This window comes from Peromyscus maniculatus, chromosome 5, assembly GCF_049852395.1.
Source record: "Peromyscus maniculatus bairdii isolate BWxNUB_F1_BW_parent chromosome 5, HU_Pman_BW_mat_3.1, whole genome shotgun sequence".
Lineage (NCBI taxonomy): Eukaryota > Metazoa > Chordata > Mammalia > Rodentia > Cricetidae > Peromyscus > Peromyscus maniculatus.
The window spans coordinates 80,997,134-81,020,420 of record NC_134856.1 but is presented as its reverse complement, the minus strand read 5'-3'; the positions used below and the strand labels follow the sequence as shown (position 1 = coordinate 81,020,420).

General features: G+C 44.3%; 1 protein-coding gene across 7 annotated transcripts in view; it reads right to left on the bottom strand.

Annotated features, from left to right (window-relative positions):
• Positions 1–495: 495 nt before the first annotated feature.
• Positions 496–23,287, bottom strand: part of Sephs1 (selenophosphate synthetase 1) — a 29,592-nt gene continuing 6,800 nt past the window's right edge. For 5 of the 7 annotated variants that reach the window (XM_006974661.4, XM_076572751.1, XM_076572750.1 and 2 more), the window contains 7 exons: positions 22,079–22,182; positions 19,017–19,124; positions 17,759–17,913; positions 14,362–14,452; positions 11,769–11,868; positions 4,120–4,332; positions 496–2,411 (listed from right to left, as the gene is read on the bottom strand). In XM_006974661.4, the coding sequence (XP_006974723.1) occupies positions 2,197–2,411; positions 4,120–4,332; positions 11,769–11,868; positions 14,362–14,452; positions 17,759–17,913; positions 19,017–19,124; positions 22,079–22,182 (986 nt within the window). In that variant the 3' untranslated portion in view covers positions 496–2,196. The remainder of the gene's footprint in view (positions 2,412–4,119; positions 4,333–11,768; positions 11,869–14,361; positions 14,453–17,758; positions 17,914–19,016; positions 19,125–22,078; positions 22,183–23,287) is intronic. The other 2 variants (XR_006072435.2, XM_042278118.2) reach the window with 2 other exon arrangements.

Sequence of the window (23,287 nt, the reverse complement as noted above, 5' to 3'; positions counted from 1 at the left end):
TGTTGTTGGGTCACAGGTCAGGCACAGGAAATAGAAAGGCTAAGACTACAAAGAGCTCTGAGAGCCCCACTTTCTACACCACCCGTCAGCATTCCGTTTGAGATTAGTGGGTCTCAAGCTTTAGCATACAAAGCCCTAAAGGGTTCACTTTGAAGGCAGATTATCTGGCTCCACAGCCAGAATTACTGATTCAGTGGGCCTGGGGAAAGGGCAGGAATGTCTCTTGACAAATGCCTGGGTGATTCCAACACACAGGTTTCTGAGCACTCTGAAAACACAAGGGTTTTTCTTGGATCATGAATCCATGGACCCCTTAAGTCCCCGGCATTTTCTTTTTCTATGAATCTTTAAAGACAACTCAGGGTATTATCCATCAAACTTCATCTCAACAAGCTTGCCATCAAGAAAAGTACAAGCTCTGTGGACAGACCATACACAGAATTAGCTTCGATTTCACCCATGTGAGGAAACAAAACAGAAGCAAGCCCAACAGTATGTTTTCTGCACTCACAGGATTCCAACACATTTTATTTTGCAGACCACTGGTGTGTACTTTCGAGGACCAACATCATATAGATTCCTATAAAGTGTCCAGTTAGTGTCCTTCTGTGACAGCTTGCACTGCTCAGGGCCACGCTTGGTGGCTTCAGTTCCAGCTCTAGGTGGATACAGGAGGTCCCGTGGCTCCTGAAGGACACAACCACGCTGCGGCCTCTTCCTTTCAGGGAATCCGTTTGCCCAGTGGCAGGTTCCTGGTTTTCTGTGTTGAGTGAGGCTGGGTGAGCTTACAAAGTGCAGCTTTGGGGCCTGTTAGCAGGAAGCATTGTGACCTGGAGAAGTGGTGCTTTTCTCTACTGAAGAAGGTGCTTGAGGACCCAGCGCCCTTGTGCTTACCGATGGGAGTCCCCAGCTGCTTCATAGTTAAAAGATAAGGAAGCCCCTGTTTTTAAGAAACACAGACAACACCTTTGTAGATTGCCTATTTGTTCTAGAACTACAAAATTTAATTCAAGAAAATATAGGTCCCATGAAAGACTTAAAAGTTTTATAAAACTAAAATCTAGTTTTTCCCAATAAATTGTACTTTAGGCAAACCCCTCCCAAATGCTTCTGAAATAATACTAAAAAGGGCATCTGATTATACAAGAGCAATTAAAAAAATTAAATATTTATTTGAATACCAACTTTTAAATTTGAGCTGCAGTGGTGGCAATGCAGATTTTAACACAGATCACAAAATGCGTGCACAGGAAAGTACAGGCGCGGGGACAAAATGATACTAAGGATTAGGCTAAAGAGCTGCTGATTTTAAACAAGAGGCCTGAAATCACTATACAAAATATAAAATGTATTAAACGCTACCATCCACAGAACAGTCTTTATTGTTGATTATATTTAAAAATTATTTCCGAAGTAAATTAGATATTGAATTATAAATGAGTATTATACATGAACCCCCTATCGGAAGGCAATTCCTTGTCACACTATAGAACATCTAATTACATTGCAAAAAGTATCCTTTTTCCTATTGGTAAAGAACCATTAATGGTATTACTGCAAGTATCAGGAAAGCTAACAAAAAAAGAAAAAAAAAAAAAAAAGAATTTTTTTTTTTAATTCTAAGTGCTTTCCATGCAGAGTAAACCTTACTGAACTGAGTCTGTGAGCTACTGCATAATGTCCTGGGTCGAAGAAATGCCCCCGAGTTGTTAAGACTCAGCTTTACAAATCAAAGACTCAAGGGATCATGCAACCCTGTGACTCCTGGGAGACCATCATGTCACTTACCAATTCTGTCTTTCTAGAATGTCAACCGAGACACTGAAACAGAAAAGGAGAAGACAGGGACTGCCCAGTGACACAGCTCTCAGTATGTCTGGGGTGGGAAGCACCTTTAGAAAGCGCCTATGCGGCAAGAGATACGCATCGAAAGATTCAAAATGAATCAACAGTATGGATAACAAGATCATTCTCAACTCAGAAGCTGCCTCGAGGGTGGGTGCATCTTCAGTTAATGTAACAGGAAAAGAAGGCCATGGATTTCATTTTATTAACTGCATCCACTCACAAACCGACCTAGGGTCACCAGATGTGTAGACACAATGAGATTTGTGTTGTTCTTAGTCTTTAATTGAAGTGATGATAAAAGAAATAGATCTATTTAAAAACAAAATCCAGTAGCTAGCTCTGTCTAGATTAGGAGGTGGCACCAGGTGTGGGATTCACGTTTTGCGTGGCTACTTGAGGTGCGACTTCGATAATCCGAGGTTTGTCGATGATTCTGGCTGTGCGGTTGCCCTTCTCTACAATCCCAATAATCCATGCTTGGTGGCCCTCGCCATATTTGGGGGACTTTATCTCTGCACAGAACCGAGCTGCTTGCTCGCGCGGTAAACAGATTAGCAGGCCTCCTGGCAAAGAGAGAGAAGAGTTACTATTTGTATGGTGCTGGGAAAGAAGGCGGCGGCTTTCTGGACCCCCACCAAGGCTGCCCGACCCCCAGAGGCTGCTCCACTCCAGAGACAGGGTAAGTGATCTGTTGGTAAACTCCTACCACAGTAAAACACTAATAAACCCCGCTAACTTCACACTGAAAATGACCTTCCCTCCACACCACTGAAACACTAGCAGACGAGAAAGACGTGCAGAGCCAGAATCACACAGGCTAGTGAGTGACCTACTCCACACTAGGAGACACAAGAGAAGGTCTCCTTCCCTGTGCTTCCCTGTAGACGCCTCATCTCACCGAGAATGATGCTGTGACATGTTTTTAAACCTAAGACTCATGAGAAGGCCTTTCCTTGAAGATATCTAGGCACTAGTCTTGACTCTTACCTTCTGCAAAACACAAAAATACCAATTTTCCTTCTTGTTTCTAGCAGCCAGGCCAGAAAGGTTGAATTTCTAAGTGACCGGGGAAAACCTTTCAGAAAACGAAGGAACCAAGCTAAGTGATTGAGGTTGCTAGCTCATGTAATGCTCACTTGGTGCCCACTAGGTGGCAGAAACTGCTCCAGCCAGATAGCAGCCAACGGGTCTAATCACTTCTAGTAAGAGCAGTGAGCTGAGGATGCCAAGTCCTGGTAGAGGGCTCTGTGGGCTCCAACCCTGGCCTGATACCAGAATCTTTTAGGGACTCAGGCCCATGCCGACCAGTTTCCTAGGAGTTGGGTCTAGCAATGTGCATTAAACAAGTTCTAGAGAAAATGAAACGGAAATGAGGAAAACTGAGGGAGAAAAAAATAGGAGGTAAAGAAAACTTAGAAGGTAAACAGAGGCAGCAAGGTAAAGGGGGAAAGAGAAGCAGGGAGCAGAGCAAAAGGGAAATAACACTCTGAAGTGGTACATACACCCTGAAGCACAGCACACACACTACGCCACTTTTTAAAAGATCATCCTTTTTAATTACGCCTATGCTCACGAGTGAGGGTGTCCATGGAGGCTAGAGACGTTACCTCCCAAGAGCTGGAATTACGGACAGTTGTGAGCTGCCAGATGTGAGTGCTGGAAACTCCTCTCTGCAAGAGCAATATGTGCTCTTAATTTTTGGGCCATCTCTCCAGCTCCATACTACTGTACTTAAAACAACTTTTTATTTTAAAAACTGGATCACAGTACATAGCCTGGGCTGATCTCAAACTTGCTTCCGCCCTCTGAGTATGAGGATTACAAGCATGTACAAGACACACCTGGCTCTTTTTTTTTTTTTTTTTTAAGATAGACAGGGCTTTGCTATGTTGCAGAGATCAGCCTCAGACTTGTAACCATCCTGACTCTGCTTTCTAAGTAATGGGGAATGCTGTGATGTTCTGCTAAAACACCACGTTTAAAGAAAAATAAAAAACCAGCCTGTTTAATCTTATCTATGGTTGTCAGAGTTCAAGGATTAAGTTTCCAGTCAATGTGATGTGTGATCTTTCCTGAGCATCCATCTTCCACACCACCGTATAAAAGGAGAACACAGCCCCATTCAACTCGAAACAGCATCTCAGTCCCACTGGAGGGCACTGGGAACCCACAGCAGGACGGGCACGGCTGCCATGCCTGACCTCATACCAAGTGGGGACTCACTGGTGCCCAGGGCTTTCTTAGCTTGACCAGGGAACAGGATCCTTGTACCTGATGTCTCCGGGCAGGTCCCATGCATAAGGCCGAACATGTTTCCACAGGCTTTGCTCACAGCTGCCATCTTGGCCAGCACAGGAAGGTTGTGAATCACAAACGACACCTCGTTCCTCTGTTGCTTGGCCAGGTTCTGCGCATGGCCCAGAATCCCGAAGCCTGTGATGTCAGTGGCTGCGTGAGCGTTGAACGTGTGCATAAGGCCTGCAGCTGGGAGAGGCAGAGGAGGACTTGAGAACAACTCACCTTTCCCCACCCAAAGCCTCTCTACGGAGAGACGGCACAAAGCAGCGTTACAAAGTCAACAGAGACCAGGGTTAAACGCTGGACTGGGTTCTCAGTGCAGCTGAAACCACTCAGCCACATGGAACCCAGCAGCAGGTCCATCGAGGCCAACTTCCTAGTAAATAAAAAAGCTGTCGAGAGGGAACCCGTCAAAACAAACCCACAGTCTACTAACACATTTAAAGAGTGCCCGACTTAAATACTCTTACTCGAGTTTCCCGAGAACGGAATGACTTTTACTTCTTAAAGCTTCGAGATGGGGTCCATATGTGATCCAGGCTGGCCTCAAGCTCCTACTCCTCCCACCTCACCTCCCAAGTGCTGGGATTACAGGCCTGTGCCACACCAGACCTTCAGGTTTTCTTATTCAGAGCAGCATTAGGGAAGAAGAATCAACTGAGCATGTTTAAACAAAAACTGAACAAAATGTCGTCCAGGGTTCCCACATGGCCTACGGGAACACTTTGCCTTAGTGCATTTGATGAGTCAAACTTGTATTTTACGGTCAGCTAGGACACATGGTTTATATGAGGACTCACCGTGTGTTCCTAAATGTGTAACAACATGCACATGGGAATCAGCTCCACTGCTCTGGCCTCGCGGGCCTCTTTTCCTAGCTCTTCCTCCCTTCTCTGCCCTGGCAGCCACTCATCTCTTTACTGTCTCCATGGTCTGCCTTTTCAGGAAGGTCATGACTGGCTTCTTCCATTTCATTTAGCAATCTGCAGGCGGCTTCCCCAGGCTTTCATTCACGGGCAACCCCCCTTGAAGAACTGATAGTAATATTTCACTCCTGGATGTGCTGTTGTCTGTTCACCCACTGATCTTGGCTGTTTCTAAGCTCGGCAGGTAGGGGCAAAGGCACTATAAACAATCCATGCAGATTCCTGTGTGACGATTGCTTTGGGGTAAACAGTTAGGCACACCCGTTAGGTCATATGGTTAGCAATAACACTAGTTCTGTACCAAGAGGCCTAACTGCTGCAAAGTGCACGTGTGCTTTGCAGCACCAGGAATGAACAAGCGTTCCTGTTGCTCCCTGTTCTTGTCAGCGTTTGGTGTTGTCGCGGCCTGCAGTTTGGCATTCTGACACGTGTGAGGAGCACCTCACTGTTTTAATGTGTGATTCTCTCAGGACACAGAACCCCGAGCATCTCTGGGTGTCTTATTGCCAATACACCTTTCCTGATGAGGTGCAGTTCAGAGCTTTTGATTTTGTTTTCTTATTTTTGAGTTTTAAGAATTTGTCATAAATTTTGGCCATCAGACCACTACCAGCAATGTGTTTTTGTAGATTTTCTCCCACTCTGTGCCTTGCCTTTTCTTCTGTGTGTACATGTATATGGTGTATGTGTACATGTATGTGTACATGTGGAGGCCAGAAGCAACTGCAGGTGTTGTTCTTCAGGTACCACCCATCCTACTTTTTGATTTTTAAAAATATTTTATTATTTTATGTGGATGGGCACTTAGGCTGCACTTGTGTGCCTGGTGCCCATGGAGGCCTGAAGAGGGCAAGCAACGCTCTGGAACTGGAGTTACAGATGGCTTTGAGTGGCCATGTGGGTGCTGGGACTTGAACCCAGGTCCTCTGTGAGTTTTACCACTGAACCATCTCTCTAGTCCTTCATGTTACGTTGTGGGACACTGAGACCCGAGGCTCACTGGTTATAATAGGCTGGCTGGCGGCAAGCCACAGGGACGCACCTGCCTCTGCCTCCCAGCACTGGGATTTCAAGGGTATATCACCATAGCCAGTTCCTTATGTGGGTTCAGGGACTTGAACCCAAGAACTCATGACTGTGGGTAAGTTCTTTTTCAACTGAGCTATTTCCCAAGTGTCTTTCATGACCTTAGCTGCTGTGTATAGAACAGTTTTATCTTAATTACAGTCAACATCCATCTTCTTCTCTCGGTAGTACCAAACTTCTGTCCATCTAACTGTTGTATCTTCTGTGCTGTGCTCCTGGAGGCCTACAGCTATTCTGAGTTACTTTCTATGAAAGACAACGGTCTTCCCTTTGGTTCTGCACATGGATGTGCACTTGTTCCAGTACTGTTTGCCCAAAGCCCTCCCCGCTGCTAGTTTGGCTCTGCTCTCCTGCCAGATCTCAGGGTGACTGCAGCTGCACAGCCCTAGTTTCTAAGTAAAACTATGACAAGTTTAATTTTCAAATGGATTGTTAAAGGTAGACTGTCTTTCTAGTAGAACATTATTTGGTCATTCAAAATTCTGTGTGCCAGTGTATATGGATAGGTACATGGATAAATAATCAGTAATGCAAAAGGAGTAAGAGCAGCCACTAGGTCCACGTGCATTGTAATAACCAATAAGGCAACAACAGTAAGCTGAAGGGAAATATTTAAAAGCCATGGAGGAATACTTAAAAATGCAAACTGAAGCTGTTTTGGGATGGACAACCATTCACAATTTTCTTCTGCACTTTTGTGGGTTTTTTTGCTGTTGTTTTTAAGGAAGCATAAAATTGACTTAATAATAACCACAAAGTTCTGGTTAATCAGGAATGACATAATTTGCAATAGCTGTTTTTTAGTTTTTTTTTTTAAAGAAAAATATGACAAAGACTTAAAAGATATTTTCACAGTTACAGTATTCATTTAGCCTTATTGAGTTTAAACAATTTTTTAAAAAAGGTATTTTATGCTCTAAACAAATGAAACACATAAGGAAAACATAATAGACACATTCCACAGCAATCTTTACATTTCTATTTCAATACTAATACATTTCAAAGCATTTTGATACATAAGCATGCAATCATGTACAACTATATATGATATATACTAAAATTTAGTTTAATTGGATCTTTCAAGTAACACGCAATTCAAATTCAAGTGCTTTAGTAAGTGCTGTGTAGGGAGATTCAATATCAATCATTTGTAAGAACCGTCAGGATTGTAAGGTTCTCTTTCCCTTTACACAGTAAACTGTTTCCTCCACATGTGAAGAGCTAAATAAAATATTTTGTGTGTAAAAGCATTTCCTAAAACAATCTGCATTAATGAGATAATTATTATAGTAGTACGATAAGTAGAAATCCCCCAAAGCAAAAACACAAAGGTTAAGAAAAAATAGTCAACACGTTCCAAACAAGGATCAGACAGAGACAAGAGGCTTTAATATGGGCGCTGGGATTTCTCCACTGATCTGTATTAGTTTTAAAACTTTTCTAGGAAGGGGAAAAGAATATGATCAAAATATATTATGCTGAGCCGGGCATGGTGGTGCACACCTTTAATCCCAACACTTAGGAGGCAGAGGCAGGGGGATCTCTGTGAGTTCAAAGCTAGTCTGGTTTACAGAGTGAGTTCCAGGACAGCAAGGGCTACACGGAGAAACCCTGTCTCAACACACACACACACACACACACACACACACACACACACACACACACACACACACACTATATATATATATTTGAAAATTCAAACAAACAAATAACAACAAAATCAAAAAACTTCTCTATTGGAAGCATATAATTCCATCCTCTTTTTTTCCCCTTCTGGAATTTTGAGACAGAGCCTTACCACCCTGCCCAGGTTAGCAATAAACTTTTTAACCAGGCAGGCCTTGACCAATGATCCTCTTCCCTCAGCCTCCTGAGTAGTTGGCTTGGGCAAATCTATCTGCAGAAGATTTGGGAATTCTCATTATAAACAGAGTTGTATTTTATGAAAGGTAAAGTCAGTGCCCAGATTGTTTTTGAGTTCAGCACCATTTGCTGAAGAGCCCGTCTTTCTTGCCTCTGCTCTTAGCTCTGCTCTACTGGCAAACGCAGCGCATTTCTACCCAGCAGGGACTGTCGGAAGGCGTCAGTAGCCGGAGGATGGTCCCGTGGGGAAAGCACTTGCCGTGCAAACACAAGGCCCTGAATTCAGGTCCCCAGAACCAACACGGGGCCTACGGAGCATCTGCATTTCTGCACCCTAAGGTGAGAACCGAGGCAGGGACGGGAATTTCTCAGAAGGTCACAGATCTGGGATATGCCACAGCAAACAAGAGACCTGTCTCAACCAAGGTGGAAGGTGAGGACCAAGGAGACTGTCCTCTGACTTTTACCTACGTCCACGGCACCCACAGGTGCACAGTGGTGCTTGTGGGGGGCGGGGGGCAGTGCATAAAAAGCTAAGAACAAGCTTTCTAGAAACAATGGCTTACCGTTTTTAAAAGATCCATGAGAAGTGCCTCTGCTTAATTATAAACTATTTAGCTGGTGTGAACACCAGTAAAACAGTGAAAGATGATTAAAGTGGGGGCTGGAAAGACAGCTCAGCACGCCAGAGGGCTTGTGGCTCTTCCAGAGAACCCACGTTTAGATCCCAGCACCCACAGCAAGAGCTTCACAACCTCCTGTAACTGCAGCTCCGGGGGATCTGATGCCCTCTTCTGTCCTTCAAGGGCACTGTGCAAATGTGTTCACACATACAGACACATAAAGACATACTTAAGAAAAGATGCTTAAACCATGTCAAGGATTGCCTTGGTACGCTGGCTGCTATTACATCCACTTGGTACAAGCTGGAGGGAACCCCAATAAGAAAATGCCTCCATCAAATCAGGCTGCATAAGACAGGCTTTGATTCCTAGCACTGCACAGAACCAGCAGGGTGATACACACCTGGTATTTCAGCACTCAGGAGACAGAGGCAGGAGGATTAAAAGTTCAAGGGTGGTGGAGGCCAGACCAGGCTACATGAGACTGTCTCAAAAAACAGAACAAAAATAAAAGGTCATAGGCAAATGAGTGATTTATCTCACCCTGAACATTTAATTGATTGGAAGTTTAACATTTAATTGATTGGAAGACACATTGTTAAAAGTCTGAGAAAGGAGGGGCATAGTGGCCCACACCTTTAATCCTAGCACTGAGGAGACAGAGGCAGGAGGAACTCTAGGACTGAGTGGTTAGCCAAGGCTATAGTGATACTTGATACTTTGTCTCAAAAAAAGAGAAACAAACAAACAAAAAAACCCAAAACCAGACAATTGATAATCCAATGTGTCTTTGGGAGGCTATAGTTTCCCAGTGATGGCTGACCCTTCTTATCACAGAAAAACAGCTAAGCTCTTAAGTGATTTGCTTAGAATCCCAGTTGTAATTTGATCAAAGTGTGTGTGTGTGTGTGTGTGTGGGTGGGGGGTGTCCAACAGTGTACACTGTACACAGAAGATAGAGTGGAGACACTAAATCAGAAGCATGGAAATTTGATCAAGAGGAGATCTGCTGTCAACACGCCATATAAAGCCCTGGCTATCACATACAAACTCAGATCCAGTTTCAAAGGGCTCATGATGAGTAGCGGGGACATCTTTGTGTTACCTGACCAGCAAGTCTAAATGCAAACACTTGGAATGACAAAGTTCTGATGACCAGTTAACCACACAATGACACTCCGTGGTACATCTAGACTCAGTTTTTAATGCTTGTCTTTCTTGTAATCAACAGTTAAGTTTTAGAATAGCCTTTCCTTGACATATTTTGAAGCCTGCAGGCAAAATGTACTCAGCCAGGGTAATTTTACTATATCCCTTATTTACAGGTGTCGTCTATGGCCAAAGAAGCTATTTTACTACAATTAAAACAACAGCTAGGGCCAGGGAGAGAGCTCAGTCAGTAAGGTATGAAATTGGAGCCCCAGAACGCAAGAAAAAAACCTGTGCCTGGCGCCACATGCTGGGGAGGTGGAGACAGGTGGACACCTAGGGCTTGCTAGACAGCCAGCCTAGCCTAATGGGTGAGCTCCAGGTCAGTGAGATTCTGCCTCAAAATACAAGGTGAAGGGTACTCAAAGTTGACCTCTGGCCTCTATACACACACGTATACACACATGCATGTACACTTGTACACATGTATGCCCCCACCTATATTAATACATACGCATATATGAAAGAAAAAGCAGCACTTGACATTTGTACAGCACCTGCTTTGTGATGGTTTATATAACTGAATAAAAATCCTATACTTGGCCGGGCGGTGGTGGCGCACGCCTTTAATCCCAGCACTCGGGAGGCAGAGCCAGGCGGATCTCTGTGAGTTCGAGGCCAGCCTGGGCTACCAAGTGAGCTCCAGGAAAGGCGCAAAGCTACGCAGAGAAACCCTGTCTCGAAAAACCAAAAAAAAAAAAAAAAAAAAAAAAAAAATCCTATACTTACATCTCCCATTCAATCAAACAAGTCACTATATCTTAACTAGTTTAAAGTCATGCACTAAAGCCTGTGTAGTGACTGGATGAGTAATGGCTACCATAGGCTCATATATTCAAATATTTGGTTACCAGTAGGTGGAAATGTTTGGGAAGGATTAGGAGGTGTGGCCTTGTTGGAGGAGAAGTGTCACGGGGTACAGACTTTGAGGTTTCAAAAGCCCATGCCATTCCCAGTTAGCTCTCCCTCACTGCCTCCTGCTTGTGGATAAGGATGTAAGCTCTTAGCTACTGCTATAGCTTCCTGCTCCCTGCCATGGCATGAAGGAGACTTACCCCCCCCCCCCCAAACCTCCAATACCCTTTCTTCCATAAGTTGCCTTGGTCATGGTGTTTGTTTTGCCACAGCAACAGAAAAGTAATTAAGAGTCCATTTCACAATTGAAAGGGCAAACTGTTTTGACTGCAGTTTTTTTTTTAATTAAAAAATAATTCATTATTTTAAAATTATGTATATGTGAATGTGCACATGACACCAAGTGCTCTTGGAGGTCAATCACCCAGGATGGGTACTAGGAACTCAACTCTGATCTTCTGCAAGAGCAGTTGGCTCTCTTAACCACTGAGCCGTCTCTCCAGCCCACCTACTGCTTTGTTGGTGGTGGGGTTTTTGTTTGTTTTTTGAGACAGGGTTTCTGTGTGTGGTCCTGGCGGTCCTGGAACTCATTCTGTAGACCAGGCTGGCCTTGAACTCACAGAGATCCATCTGCTTCTGCCTCCTGAGTGCTGGGATTAAATGTGTGCAGAGCCCTACTGGGATTCTTAAAGTGCCCCCCCCCACCCCCCGACAACTGGCTCAAAGGAGGAGGAAGGCCCATGTGGACATTATGATGAGAAATTATCTACTAGAAGTCACATCTAACACTTTTTACTGAGAACAGGTTCTCCTCGACTCACAACAGGATTCAAAACCCGATGCTACTTCCACATTCAAGAGTTGAAAAGTATTAGGGAGCTGTCATACTGAAATTATGAATTAAACACCATCTGCCTATATTCCCAGTAGTAATCTACAGACCCAAAGCAGGTACCAAGAGAAGATGCTGGTGTTTGGTCACTGCTAAGTTTTTCCCCGTCCTGGGTCTCCTTCCGTTCTCTCTCCACCCCTCACCAGAACGCCCTTTGCCCCCCCATACCTGTCCTGTTGAGCCGCGCCATGTTCATCATCGCTTCCTGGTATGCCAACTCTACATCTTCCTGGGTGACCACTAGCTTGATTTTATTCCACTTTTCAGGCTAGCCATAGGAACATAGGTGAGAGAGAAAAACGAAAATGTGATTCATCTTTACTCCTAAACACTTAGAAAAAGAACACTTTGCTTAGTCATCTCCTGGGACCGGGGTATGTCTGATATGTATACATATTGCTGGTGATCAAACCCAGGGCCTCACACATGGTCAGCATAGCCTGTACCACTAAGCTACACACTAGTCTCTAGGAATTTTATTTATCTAGTGTGAAAAGGCAGAGAAATGTTCTAACTCTGTGCTCCTCTGTGATTAGTATTTTTCATGGAAATACCACCATGCTATTATTGTCTGCTTATCCCACATTTCCATAGTAAATATCACAGCATGCTGGATATGTAAATCTAATAGGACACAAAGCTGGACCCCACTCTTATTTGGCCAGGTATAAATTCCTTTATTAACATTGTTTTTAAGGACCGAGGATGCAGCTCCAGCAAGCGTTTGACTAGTATTCACAAAACCTTGAACACTGTAACAAGAACAGAATTTTCCCCATGCCTTGGCTCTTTTTCCCATCTCCTCTATTAGGTAAGTGGCTTCCATTTTTTATGTTATACTTTTTTTTTTGTACTTTAACTGACTCCTGCAGTGAAGCTATCTTGATACAAACATGGGGAATTTCTAACTGTCCATGCTGAGGATAGCCTTGGGTAAGCAAATAAGGTATTATCAAAGGGACAAAAAGGCCTTTGTCTGATTGTCAAAGAACTTAGCACAATGATGTAAGTAAGGTTCATGGCACAAAGATATCACAGACCACTAATTGCTCTATGATTCACACATTCACTTTAAACAATACCCAAGGCGCTGGGGTAGAGCCTGCCTAGCATATGTGATGCCGAGTCTGGTCCCCAGTATCACAAAATCCAATAACCTCCCACACACTGCTAGGCGTTAGGACCAACTTCCATCTCTCCCAGAAGAAACATCCACTCTGATATCTGTACCTGTCATTCCCTGCCTGTCAAAAACCAGTATCCTCAGACTACAGGTTCTAAAACTCTTGACAGTTACCTCTATCTTTATAAAAAAACAACAACAACAAAACCTAAAACATTATATCTGCCTTTTCAAATTCTGAGTAGTCACTAAAAATAAATAAATAATGAAGCAGTGGTATGGGAAACGGAAGTGGAGAGAGAGAAGGCCCTGGCTCCCCCATTCCTGACACCCTTACCCTTCTACTCCCCCACCCCCATAAGACTGTACAGGCTACAGTCACTACACAGCACTTCTGTGACCATCTTCACAGCAACTTCCCAGGAGGGTTCACATCCTGAGCAAAGAGGGAAAATAAGTGAAGAATGTCGCCACCTCTGAGATGAAAAAAATTTTTTTTGAGGTTTAATTTTATTTATTATTATTATTATTATTATTATTATTATTATTATTATTATTATTATTATTTTCAAGACAGGGTTTCTCTGTGACACCCTGGCTATACTGGAACTCACTCTGTAGACCAGGCTGGCTTCAAACTCACAGAGATGCCCCTGCTTCTGCCTCCCAAGTGCTGGGATAAAGATGTGTGCCACCATTTGGCAAACTTTACTTTTTAGTATTTTATGTATATGGGCATTTTGCCTACACGTAAGTCTGCATACCACACGCATGCAGTGCCACAGAGGCCAGAAGAGGGTACTGGATCAATCCTTCTGGAACAGCTGTTGGTCACAAGTGAGTGCTGAGAAGAGAAGCCAGGTTCTCTGGAAGAGCACTCGATGGCTGAGCTCTGAGATTTCTTAGTGGCTATATCAAGCCAAGATAAACGATGGATAAGTGACATAAGTCTGCATTATTCTTTCCCAACTATTTCTCAAGCCTGGTAGTTTCAGATGGTAGTGTCAGAAATTAAACACACCACATGTGAGGGCAGAGGGAAACCTTAGTCATTGGAGCTGTCACGGCCAAAAAAAAAAAAAAAAAAAAGACAGCTCTGTGGGATAATGCTTAGAAGAAATATCCTTTTATTCATTCTCCACAAGAACATCACACATCTAAATGTTCTTTTTTGTTGTTTATTTTTCTCGAGACGGAGTTTCTCTGTGTAGCTTTGTGCCTTTCCTGGATCTCGCTCTGTAAACTAGGCTGGCCTCGAACTCACAGAGATCCGCCTGCCTCTGCCTCCCGAGTGCTGGGATTAAAGGCGTGTGTCACCACTGCCCGGCACATCTAAATGTTAAGTTACTAATCAATTTAAAGACAACAGTAGCATATCACAACAACCCCAAACCCTGGGACTAATATGTCAACAATTAACCCTATTTATATTATTTTGAATGTCACTTCCCAGAATTCTTATTCACACAATCTGATACCTCAAGCTGGGCCTTACCTCCTTCAAACATTAGATGGATTAAATTTTCATTTATAAGGATATGGGTACTTCATCTAAGGCCTTTACCGAAACTAAAAAGCAACTCTGAACGCTAACTGCCCCCTCACCGCCACCTCACTCCTCAGCAGCTCCTTACTTACAATATCCAGCCACTGGTGCACAGCGACCGCAACTTGTGTCCCCAGGGGTTTCGTCAAGACCAGCACATCTCCTGGTACTGCATTATCTGGCCTGCAGAAGAGAGAAAGAGCATGTTCTAGTCAAACTAACCAAGGAAACAAACACATGATTAAAGCAAAGCGGGAACTCTTTTTTTTTTTTTTTTTTTGGTTTTTTGAGACAGGGTTTCTCTGTGTAGCTTTGCGCCTTTCCTGGGACTCGGTAGCCCAGATCCACCTGGCTCTGCCTCCCGAGTGCTGGGATTAAAGGCGTGCGCCACCACCGCCTGGCAGGAACTCTTGCTAAAGAATGTTTTGTACTTTTTTTTGGTGTCTGTGTGTGTGTGTGTATGAATGCACATGTGTGTGAGCGGGGCAGAAGCCAGAAGTCAATATTGAGTGCTATCGTCACTTTTACCACCTTATTTTTTTGAAATAAGGTCTCTCACCATTTTGGCTAGACTGGCTGGCTAGTGAGCCCCAGGGGCTTGCCTTTTTTGCCTCCCAGTGCTGGGGTTACAGTGAACACTGCCAACACCCAACTTTTTTTCTTGTATTTTGTTTTTTCCCCGAGACAGGGTTTCTCGGTGTAGCTTTGTGCCTTTCCTGGAACTCACTCTGTAGCCCAGGCTGGCCTCGAACTCACAGAGATCCACCTGGCTCTGCCTCTCATGTGCTGGGATTAAAGGTGTGCGCCACCACCGCCCAGCCCCAACACCCAGCTTTTATGTTGCTGCTGGAGACACAACTCAGGTCTTCATGCTTGCCCCACATATGCCGTCTGTTAGGAGAAGGAAACCTCCTAGTAAGACACAGGAAGCTTAATGGGAATGTCTTCAGCTACTGGAGTAAAAAGAGCTTGGGGAAAGTGAATAAGGTGTTCAACTTCACTCTTATGAGTAAGATTCAAACCACCAAGCGGAAGCTGGGCACACTGCTCTCCACTCGTCATCTGCGGTACTTGGAAGACAATGGCAGGAAGATCAAACCCTGCTTTACACAACAGCCAAAATAACAATTGAGAGAGAAAGAGAGCACGCCAGAGTGAGCAAGGATAGCTCAACAGCAAGAGTAAGTAAGCAAGGATAGCTCAAGAGCAGAATCATTTCCTTCCCTACACAAGGCCTGGGGTTCAAACCCCCAGTACTAGAAAAACAAACCGACAAAAACCACCAAGCAGAACAGCAAAGATTAAATCTGTTAATCCACTGCCAGTCAGGATATGGAGAATCTGGCTGATCTGTTCACTGCTGGGAGCGGCTCCTGGGAGAGCCTTTATGAAGGGCAGGCTCTCAGCATTGCTGGTACACCCCTGACCTAGGGATTCCTAGAACCTGTCCTAACGACCTGCTCTAAGATTACTCTTGGAGTGTTAGTTATGGTATCAAAATAACCAAACATAACTAAAATATCAATAGCAAATACACAAAACTAGTAAGAGGGTGCCTAGGATGGGAAACTTGGGGCCTCAGCACAGATAAGGGCCACTCTACTGTAGATTCTTTTACATCTTTTAAATTCTGACCCAGATTAACATATAGCTACCAATGACTCATCAAAAACTGAAGCAAGGGCCAGTGAGATGGCTCAGTGGATACTTGCTACCAACTCTCAGGGCCTGAGTTCAATTCGTAGGACTCATGTGATAGCAGGGAATCAACTCCTGCAAGTTGTCCCCCGCCCCCCATAGATAAAACACGTAGTAAAACAGGTAAGTGGAATTTCTACTAACTTAAAAATAGGACAGGGTGCCTCTTCTTGTATTTTTTGGTTGTGAGCCTAGCCTTTAACAGCTGAGCCACCTCTCCAGCCTGAGGGTCCCTTTTCTTAACATCAAACACGGGAAGTGAAAATCTGTGTTGAGATCCATCTCCAAAGAATGCAGAGAAATGCTCTCCCACCCCAAAGAAAGCTACAAGACAAGATGCCCGACATTATCAGTCATCAAGGAAACACAAATCAAAACCACAGTGGGATGTCACCTACACTATGCTGGCCTGGCTATGAGCAGAATGACATCATAGAACAACTTCTAGAAGGGATGTGGAGAACTTGTGTCTGTGCATACACAAAGTAACAAAACAAAACTGAATCTGTAGAACATTCATAGTAATAGGAGAAAACAACTCAAAATTCCACCAACCAGTGAGCAGAATTGTGGTACATACAAACAAAAGCTTACTAGGCCATAAAAAGCACTATGGAGTAGAGTGGTGGTAATACACACCTTTAATCCCAGCACTTGGGAGGCAGAGGCAGGCGGATCTCTGTGAGTTCAAGGCCAGCCTGGTCTACAGAGTGAGTTTCAGGACAGCCAGAGCTACACAGAGAAATGTCTCAAAAAAAACAAAACAAAAGCTGGGCAGTGGTGGCACACGCCTTTAATCCCAGTACTTGGGAGGCAGAGGCAGGTGGATCTCTGTGAGTTCAAGGCCAGCCTGGTCTACAGAGTAAGTTCCAGGCCGGCCAAGGCTACACGGAGAAACCCTGTCTGGAAAAACCAACCAGCCACACAACCAAACAAACAAACAAAAAACAATAAAAATGTCCTACATAGAATGGTTCCATTTATATAAAGTGCTCAGAACAGGCAGATCTTTAAAGACAAAAAGCTTTCTGGTCTCCAAAGCATTCGGAGAGGAGGAAACTGGAAATGTCTGCATGCAGACAGGCTTGCTGCATGGATGCAAACGTTCTGGCTACTGGAGAGGCTGACGACTGCTCAAGCCTGTACTTAGAAAACCAATGAACTGTACACTGGAAATGCTGACATGGAGGGAGAGCTCAGCGGTGGAGCACGTGGTAACAGACACAAGCAGCTGTATTCAATCCCAAGTACAAGAAAACAAAATCAGAAAAGCTGTCAAGGCCGCGCTTACCTGCAATTCCTGTACTGAGGAGGCTGAGGCAGGAGGATCATGAGTTTGAGATCAGTAGGAGATACAGAATGACACCTTGTCTCAAAAAGCTAAGGCAAAAAATAGACAGATAAAATGCTGAATAATGTGGTATATATTTTTGTTAAGTGAAATTTACAAGGTCTAAAGTTACTCAGAAATAGGATCAAAGTTCAGATATATGCTACAAAATTTATGAATATAAAAATACTCCATGTTAATATACTAAGCGAGACACCAACCAATATGTGTATGAAGGACCAGCAAGTGATAACTGAGTGGGAGCGTTTCTGCTCAGGGTGATGAAAGTGTCGTAAGGGACCCTGGTGATTCTATACCCCGGATAGGCCAAAAACCACTCAACTGCACACCTGAAATGGGTGATTGTACAGCAAGTGAATGGTACCTTAATTAATACACCTTATTTTTAGAGAGAACGAGAGAAAAATAGGTTCCGACACATGAAACAAAAGCCAACTTACATGATAAATTCATTGGGCTGGCAGACAGTTGTGGCGACTCCTCCTAGAACAATCCAGGGGTTTAACACTGTTTGGCCCCCTGTTACGGAGGTTCCCGCTTCTTCTGCCGCATCTTTAAAACCCTGTATAATTAGCGGTATCACTTTATCCCTTTCCTAGGGTTAAAAGGACACAGATGAAAAGTCATGCAATTCTGTTCAAAACCCAGAGAGGATGGTTCTGCATTTGTAGTTATAAGAAGATAAAAAACCTTCAGAGAACCAAAAGCTGACGGACAGGGTAGGGTACAATAAAGCAGGGGATGCTTCTAGCTATAAGCATGTTATCAAATGCTGGAAGGTGTATGGGCTACAAAGTGAACGAAGCCCAGGTAAGAGGAGGGAGTATAATGCCATTTGCCCACAGGCCTGGCCCAGAGGCTGATGACTATTAGAAGTCAGCTCTCTGTTGGTCCTGAAGAACACCAGACAAGCTAACTACATATCCACAGCCCTGCTTTCAAAGAGACTTATGTTTAACAAGGAATGGGAAGACCTGCTGAGAGCTGAAGTAACATCCTCAGCAAAGTCCTTGCTGAGACCACTAACTACTACTGGTCAAAGCACACTGCTAGGTTAAAAAAAAGAGAGACCACAGAAAACTGGGTTATCAGTAAATCATGACAATCTGATTTCGGGGGGTGGGGGAAGATATGGAAATAAAAACACATCTTGTCAAAAATAACCTAAATAATGGTTACGAGCATGGCTTCTCTTGGTTCCTAGCACCCATATGGCAGCTCACAACTATCTAAGTCCAGTTCCAGACACACACATGGTGTACTTACATACATACTGGCAAATACTCATGCACATAAAACAAAAATAAGTAAAGATAACCTAAACAGGAATCCATGCCTGCTTCAAAGAACAAGCTACTGGGCGGTAACACAGAAACATGAGCATGTGAAAGCGTGGAGCCGTGACCCGTGCCTGCTGTGGACCTGGTCCCAGTTCTGAGCCAGCGAGGCAAGGCCTGACTCACAGGCCTGTACTAAGGTTCGAGTGGTAGAGCCAAGCTTTACCAAGTCCCCCCTCCACAAAAAACGTTCAGCTTTCTGTCAAGAGAGGAAAGGAGGAGGCGATGGAGAAAGAGACTAGGTACGCTAATTTTAATGTACAGATCAATGCCCCTAAGTGGAGGGCTGCGTACTTGAGACCATGTCTGTAAACATAAAATGAAGTCAACCCAAATCCCAGTGAGTGAACATCTGACTTACCCTGTCAGTCATTTTATTACTGACTCCAAGGAGCATCAGCATATTGTCACACTCGGTGACGCCCATTGCATAGAGGTCACTGAGGACATTAGCACATGCTATCCTGCCCTAGGAAGAGAGCAGAGATGTGAGAAAAGCACAGCCAGGGATTTCCCACCTGTACAATCAAAGATGGAGCCGACGAAGCAGTGGCTTCCCAGACCTCGGGGCTTTCCAGGAAGGGCGGGCAGCTCCCAGGCTACGACTCGCAGCTGGTCACCCTCACTTAACTGTCCAGTCACCCACTCCCCAGCTTCTCTCACCTGAGCAGAACAAAGAATTCACATTCTTCCCCACACTAAATTTCAGAGCCCTGGCTGAAGATGGGGTGGGGTGGGGTATCAGGAAGAGAAGCAGTTAGCGTCTGTCTGTGTGGGAGAGACCAGGGAGCGAGACGCCTACAGTCGGTCACCTAAAGGCGAACTCAGCAGACCACAGGGAAGGGTTGCCTCGGCTGGTTACAGAACAGAAGATGGGTTTTATGTTGTTGGATTAAGAAACTGGTGCAGCTTTTTTGTCAAACTATAAGAAATAAACAGGAAAACCATCTTTTTTGGTTTTTTGAGACAGGGTGTCTCTGTAGTTTTCGTGCCTCTCCTGGATCTCACTCTGTAGGCCAGGCTGGCCTCGAACTCACAGAGATCCGCCTGGCTCTGCCTCCTGAGTGCTGGGATTAAAGGCGTGCGCCACCACCGCCCAGCTGAAAACCATCTTGTTTGAGAAACAAATATAAAAGAAATAAACATACGGGCCTAAAGTCAGATTGGAAAAAAAGCATTTCCCAGTAAATTCTTTTGCTTTACGAGGAATTTAAACAAAACAGGAATGTGGCAATAAAGACTCTATTGCTCTGGAAGACTTTTTAAATGATAAGTTGTCATTGTCTAATTTTTTTTATAGACAGTAACAAATAACAAGGTTTCCTTCGGACATAAGGCTAATCAACAGGAACGTGGTGCATCATCTGTAGTGGTGTTCATGTTCATTCCAATTCCAGACACACCTGCAGCCTTCTTCCTGCAGACCCACTGTCAACACCAGGAGCCCACAGGGAGCCTTCTTCCTGCAGACCCACTGTCAACACCAGGAGCCCACAGGGAGCCTTCTTCCTGCAGACCCACTGTCAACACCAGGAGCCCACAGGGAGCCTTCTTCCTGCAGACCCACTGTCAACACCAGGAGCCCACAGGGAGCCTTCTTCCTGCAGACCCACTGTCAACACCAGGAGCCCACAGGGAGCCTTCTTCCTGCAGACCTACTGTCAACACCAGGAGCCCACAGGGAGCATCAAGGGCCACGGGGCAGACGGTACCGGCTGCTCTCGAATGTTCTAAGATGCTAGCAAAGGATGGATTCTGGGTAGCTTTGCCACATGGAAGGAGGGACACATGGATGTGCTGCTTTACGGGGAATATACTTCCTAATAACCTGTTTACTCCACTGTACCCAAGAGGGAAATGTCCTCATTTCCCTCCCCATGGCCAGAGTTCCTACATGGAAAGCTTGATCCCAGTGTCCTTTGCTGTGGGATGGTCTGTATGTCAATTTACTCTGATTGGTCAATAAATAAAACACTGATTGGCCAGTGGCTAGGCAGGAAGTATAGGCGGGACTAACAGAGAGGAGAAAAGAAAGAACAGGAAGACGAAAGGAGTCACTGTCAGCTGCCGCCACGACAAGCAGCATGTGAAGACGCTGGTAAGCCACGAGCCACATGGCAGGGTATAGATTTATGGAAATGGATTAATTTAAGCTATAAGAACAGTTAGCAAGAAGCCTGCCATGGCCATACAGTTTGTAAGCAATATAAGTCTCTGTGTTTACTTGGTTGGGTCTGAGATGCTGTGGGACTGGCGGGTGACAGAGATTTGTCCTGACTGTGGGCAAGGCGGGAAAACTCTAGTTACAGTCCTTGCCGCCCAGGAGGACACCCAGCATTCTTAAACAAGTGGGATCTTCCTGTTCTTAGATGGTGAGAAGCAGGGTTAAAGAATAGGCAGATTAAAAAAAAAAAAAAAGATGTAAGCACGTAATGGATGACGGAAAAATGTATCTACACAGTAGCTAGAACTTTGTGTGTGTGCACATGTGCCTGTGGAGGACAGACTGGCATCGGATGTCTTCCTCAGTCTCTCTCTACCTTATTTTTCAAGACAGGGTCTACTACTGAACCTGGATCTCAACCATTCAGCTAGCCTGGCTGGCCAGCAAGACCCAGGAACCCTCCTGTCGCTGTTTCTCGGCATTAGGATTAGAGATGTGTGTTGCCACACTCAGCTTTACTTGGGTGCTGGGGTCTTCATGCTTACAGGGAGTACTTTTCCCACTGAGCCATCTCCCCTGCCCAGTAGCTACAACTTTAGTTCAGTGGTCTGCTAGACCAGAGTAGTACAGAATACATTGGTGAGTGGGCATGCAGGTGGCTGGGTAGGTGGTAACCAATTTACCCTAACATTTACAAGAATAAAAGTTGAAGAAGTCCAACTGTCAGTGAGCCAGGTATGGTGGTATACATACACTTTTAATCCCAGCACTCAAGAGGCAGAGGAAGGCACATCTCACAGTTTGAGGTTCTACATAGAGAGTTCTAGGACAGCCACAGCTTCAGAGAAACCCTGGTGTGTGTGTGTGTGTGTGTGTGTGTGTGTGTGTGTGTCCCCAATTGTGGTGAGATTTGAAAGCTCCCTTATTTGTAGGAGGAAACATTTAGAATCAGTGTTATTACAGAGTATAGCAACGTCTCCAGCCAGAAACAAAAGACCAGTAACTTTGCAAATACAAAGAGAGACAGGTACAAGGAAAGAACACAGAGAACACCACCAATCACCAGCAATCTCTCAAAACAATGGCACCTTCAGGTATAAAAGCAGCAGAGATGCCCGTTCTACCTGATTCGTGCAGTGTCAAGTGTGAGGAGACACGTCCGCCTGCCGTGACTGCAGGAGTCGGGGGAGATATATAACTGGGGTACAGCAAAAGCAGAAAAACACAACAATTACAAAAATACACAAAGCCAAACTTACCATCATGTAAGGGTCATCGACGATAGGATAAATGTAATCTGTGGTTTGAACCAAGGAAAGACCACCATGCCTCAAAGGAATGACGCAAGTATCCATTCCAATGCCTGGGAAGATGAACATTGCCAGCAACCAAAAATGTAAGGGGAAAAGAAAAGCACTTAATCTTGTATGAGCAACATTTTGCAGGAAGATTTCTACAATAAGATAGCAAACTCCACACTGCCAACAAACTATGCGTGTGCCATCAAGAAGCACAACTGAAATAAATTCGAAATATAACCAGCATAGGATAGGAAACAGGAATAAAATTAAGTCACCAAGATGTAATATGGCAAAAAATTTGAACCTTACTGAGGCCCTGAACATTTTCTTGTATTATTTTGTATTCTTGAATCATGTGATTGATGTCTTTTTTTTTTGAGACAGATTCTCTCTATGTAGCCCTGGCTAGTCTAGATTCACTATGTAGACCAGGCTGGCCTCAACCTCACAGAGCTCAGACTGCCTCTCTGCCTACCAAGTGTTGGCAATAATGTACCGCCACACCTGGCTTACACAGAACTTCTTTGAGGGTGACAATACAAATGGAACTGTTGTTATTTTATCGACAGCTAGCTTGAGATATTAATTACCTAAATGCTATTATACCATACTAGATAGTGTTCTATTTTCCCAAGAGTGAGTGTCTGTACTATATTTTCATACAGAAAATGCCAGTTAGTATTTAGCCTAAATGTAATGGTAAAGGACAAAGCAGGAATTCAAAGTTTTCTAACCAAGTGTGTTATAAATACCTAGTACCTATGTAATTCAATTATTTGTTTTAGTTTCTCAAAGCACTTTCCACACCTCTGTGTATCCATACATATTTTTGTATGTACACATGTATGCATCCAGAGGCAGAGGTCAACATCTGGTTTCTTCCCCAATCTTACTCTCCTCCACCTTGTTTTTTGAGACAAGGCCTCTCGCTGAACCTAGACATAACCAATTCAGCTTCAGCTAGGACGGCCGGCCAGTGAGGCCATCACACTTAGTTCAGGATCTTATTAAAAAGACAGCCAGCCCTAGATTATCACTGACAGTGCATTGGTTATTTTTTGTCAACATGATACAAATCTAGACACATCTGAGAAGAGAGAAATTCAATTAAGGACCTACTTCCATCAGATTGGCCTGGCAGGCACGTCTGTGGGGCATTTTCTTGAT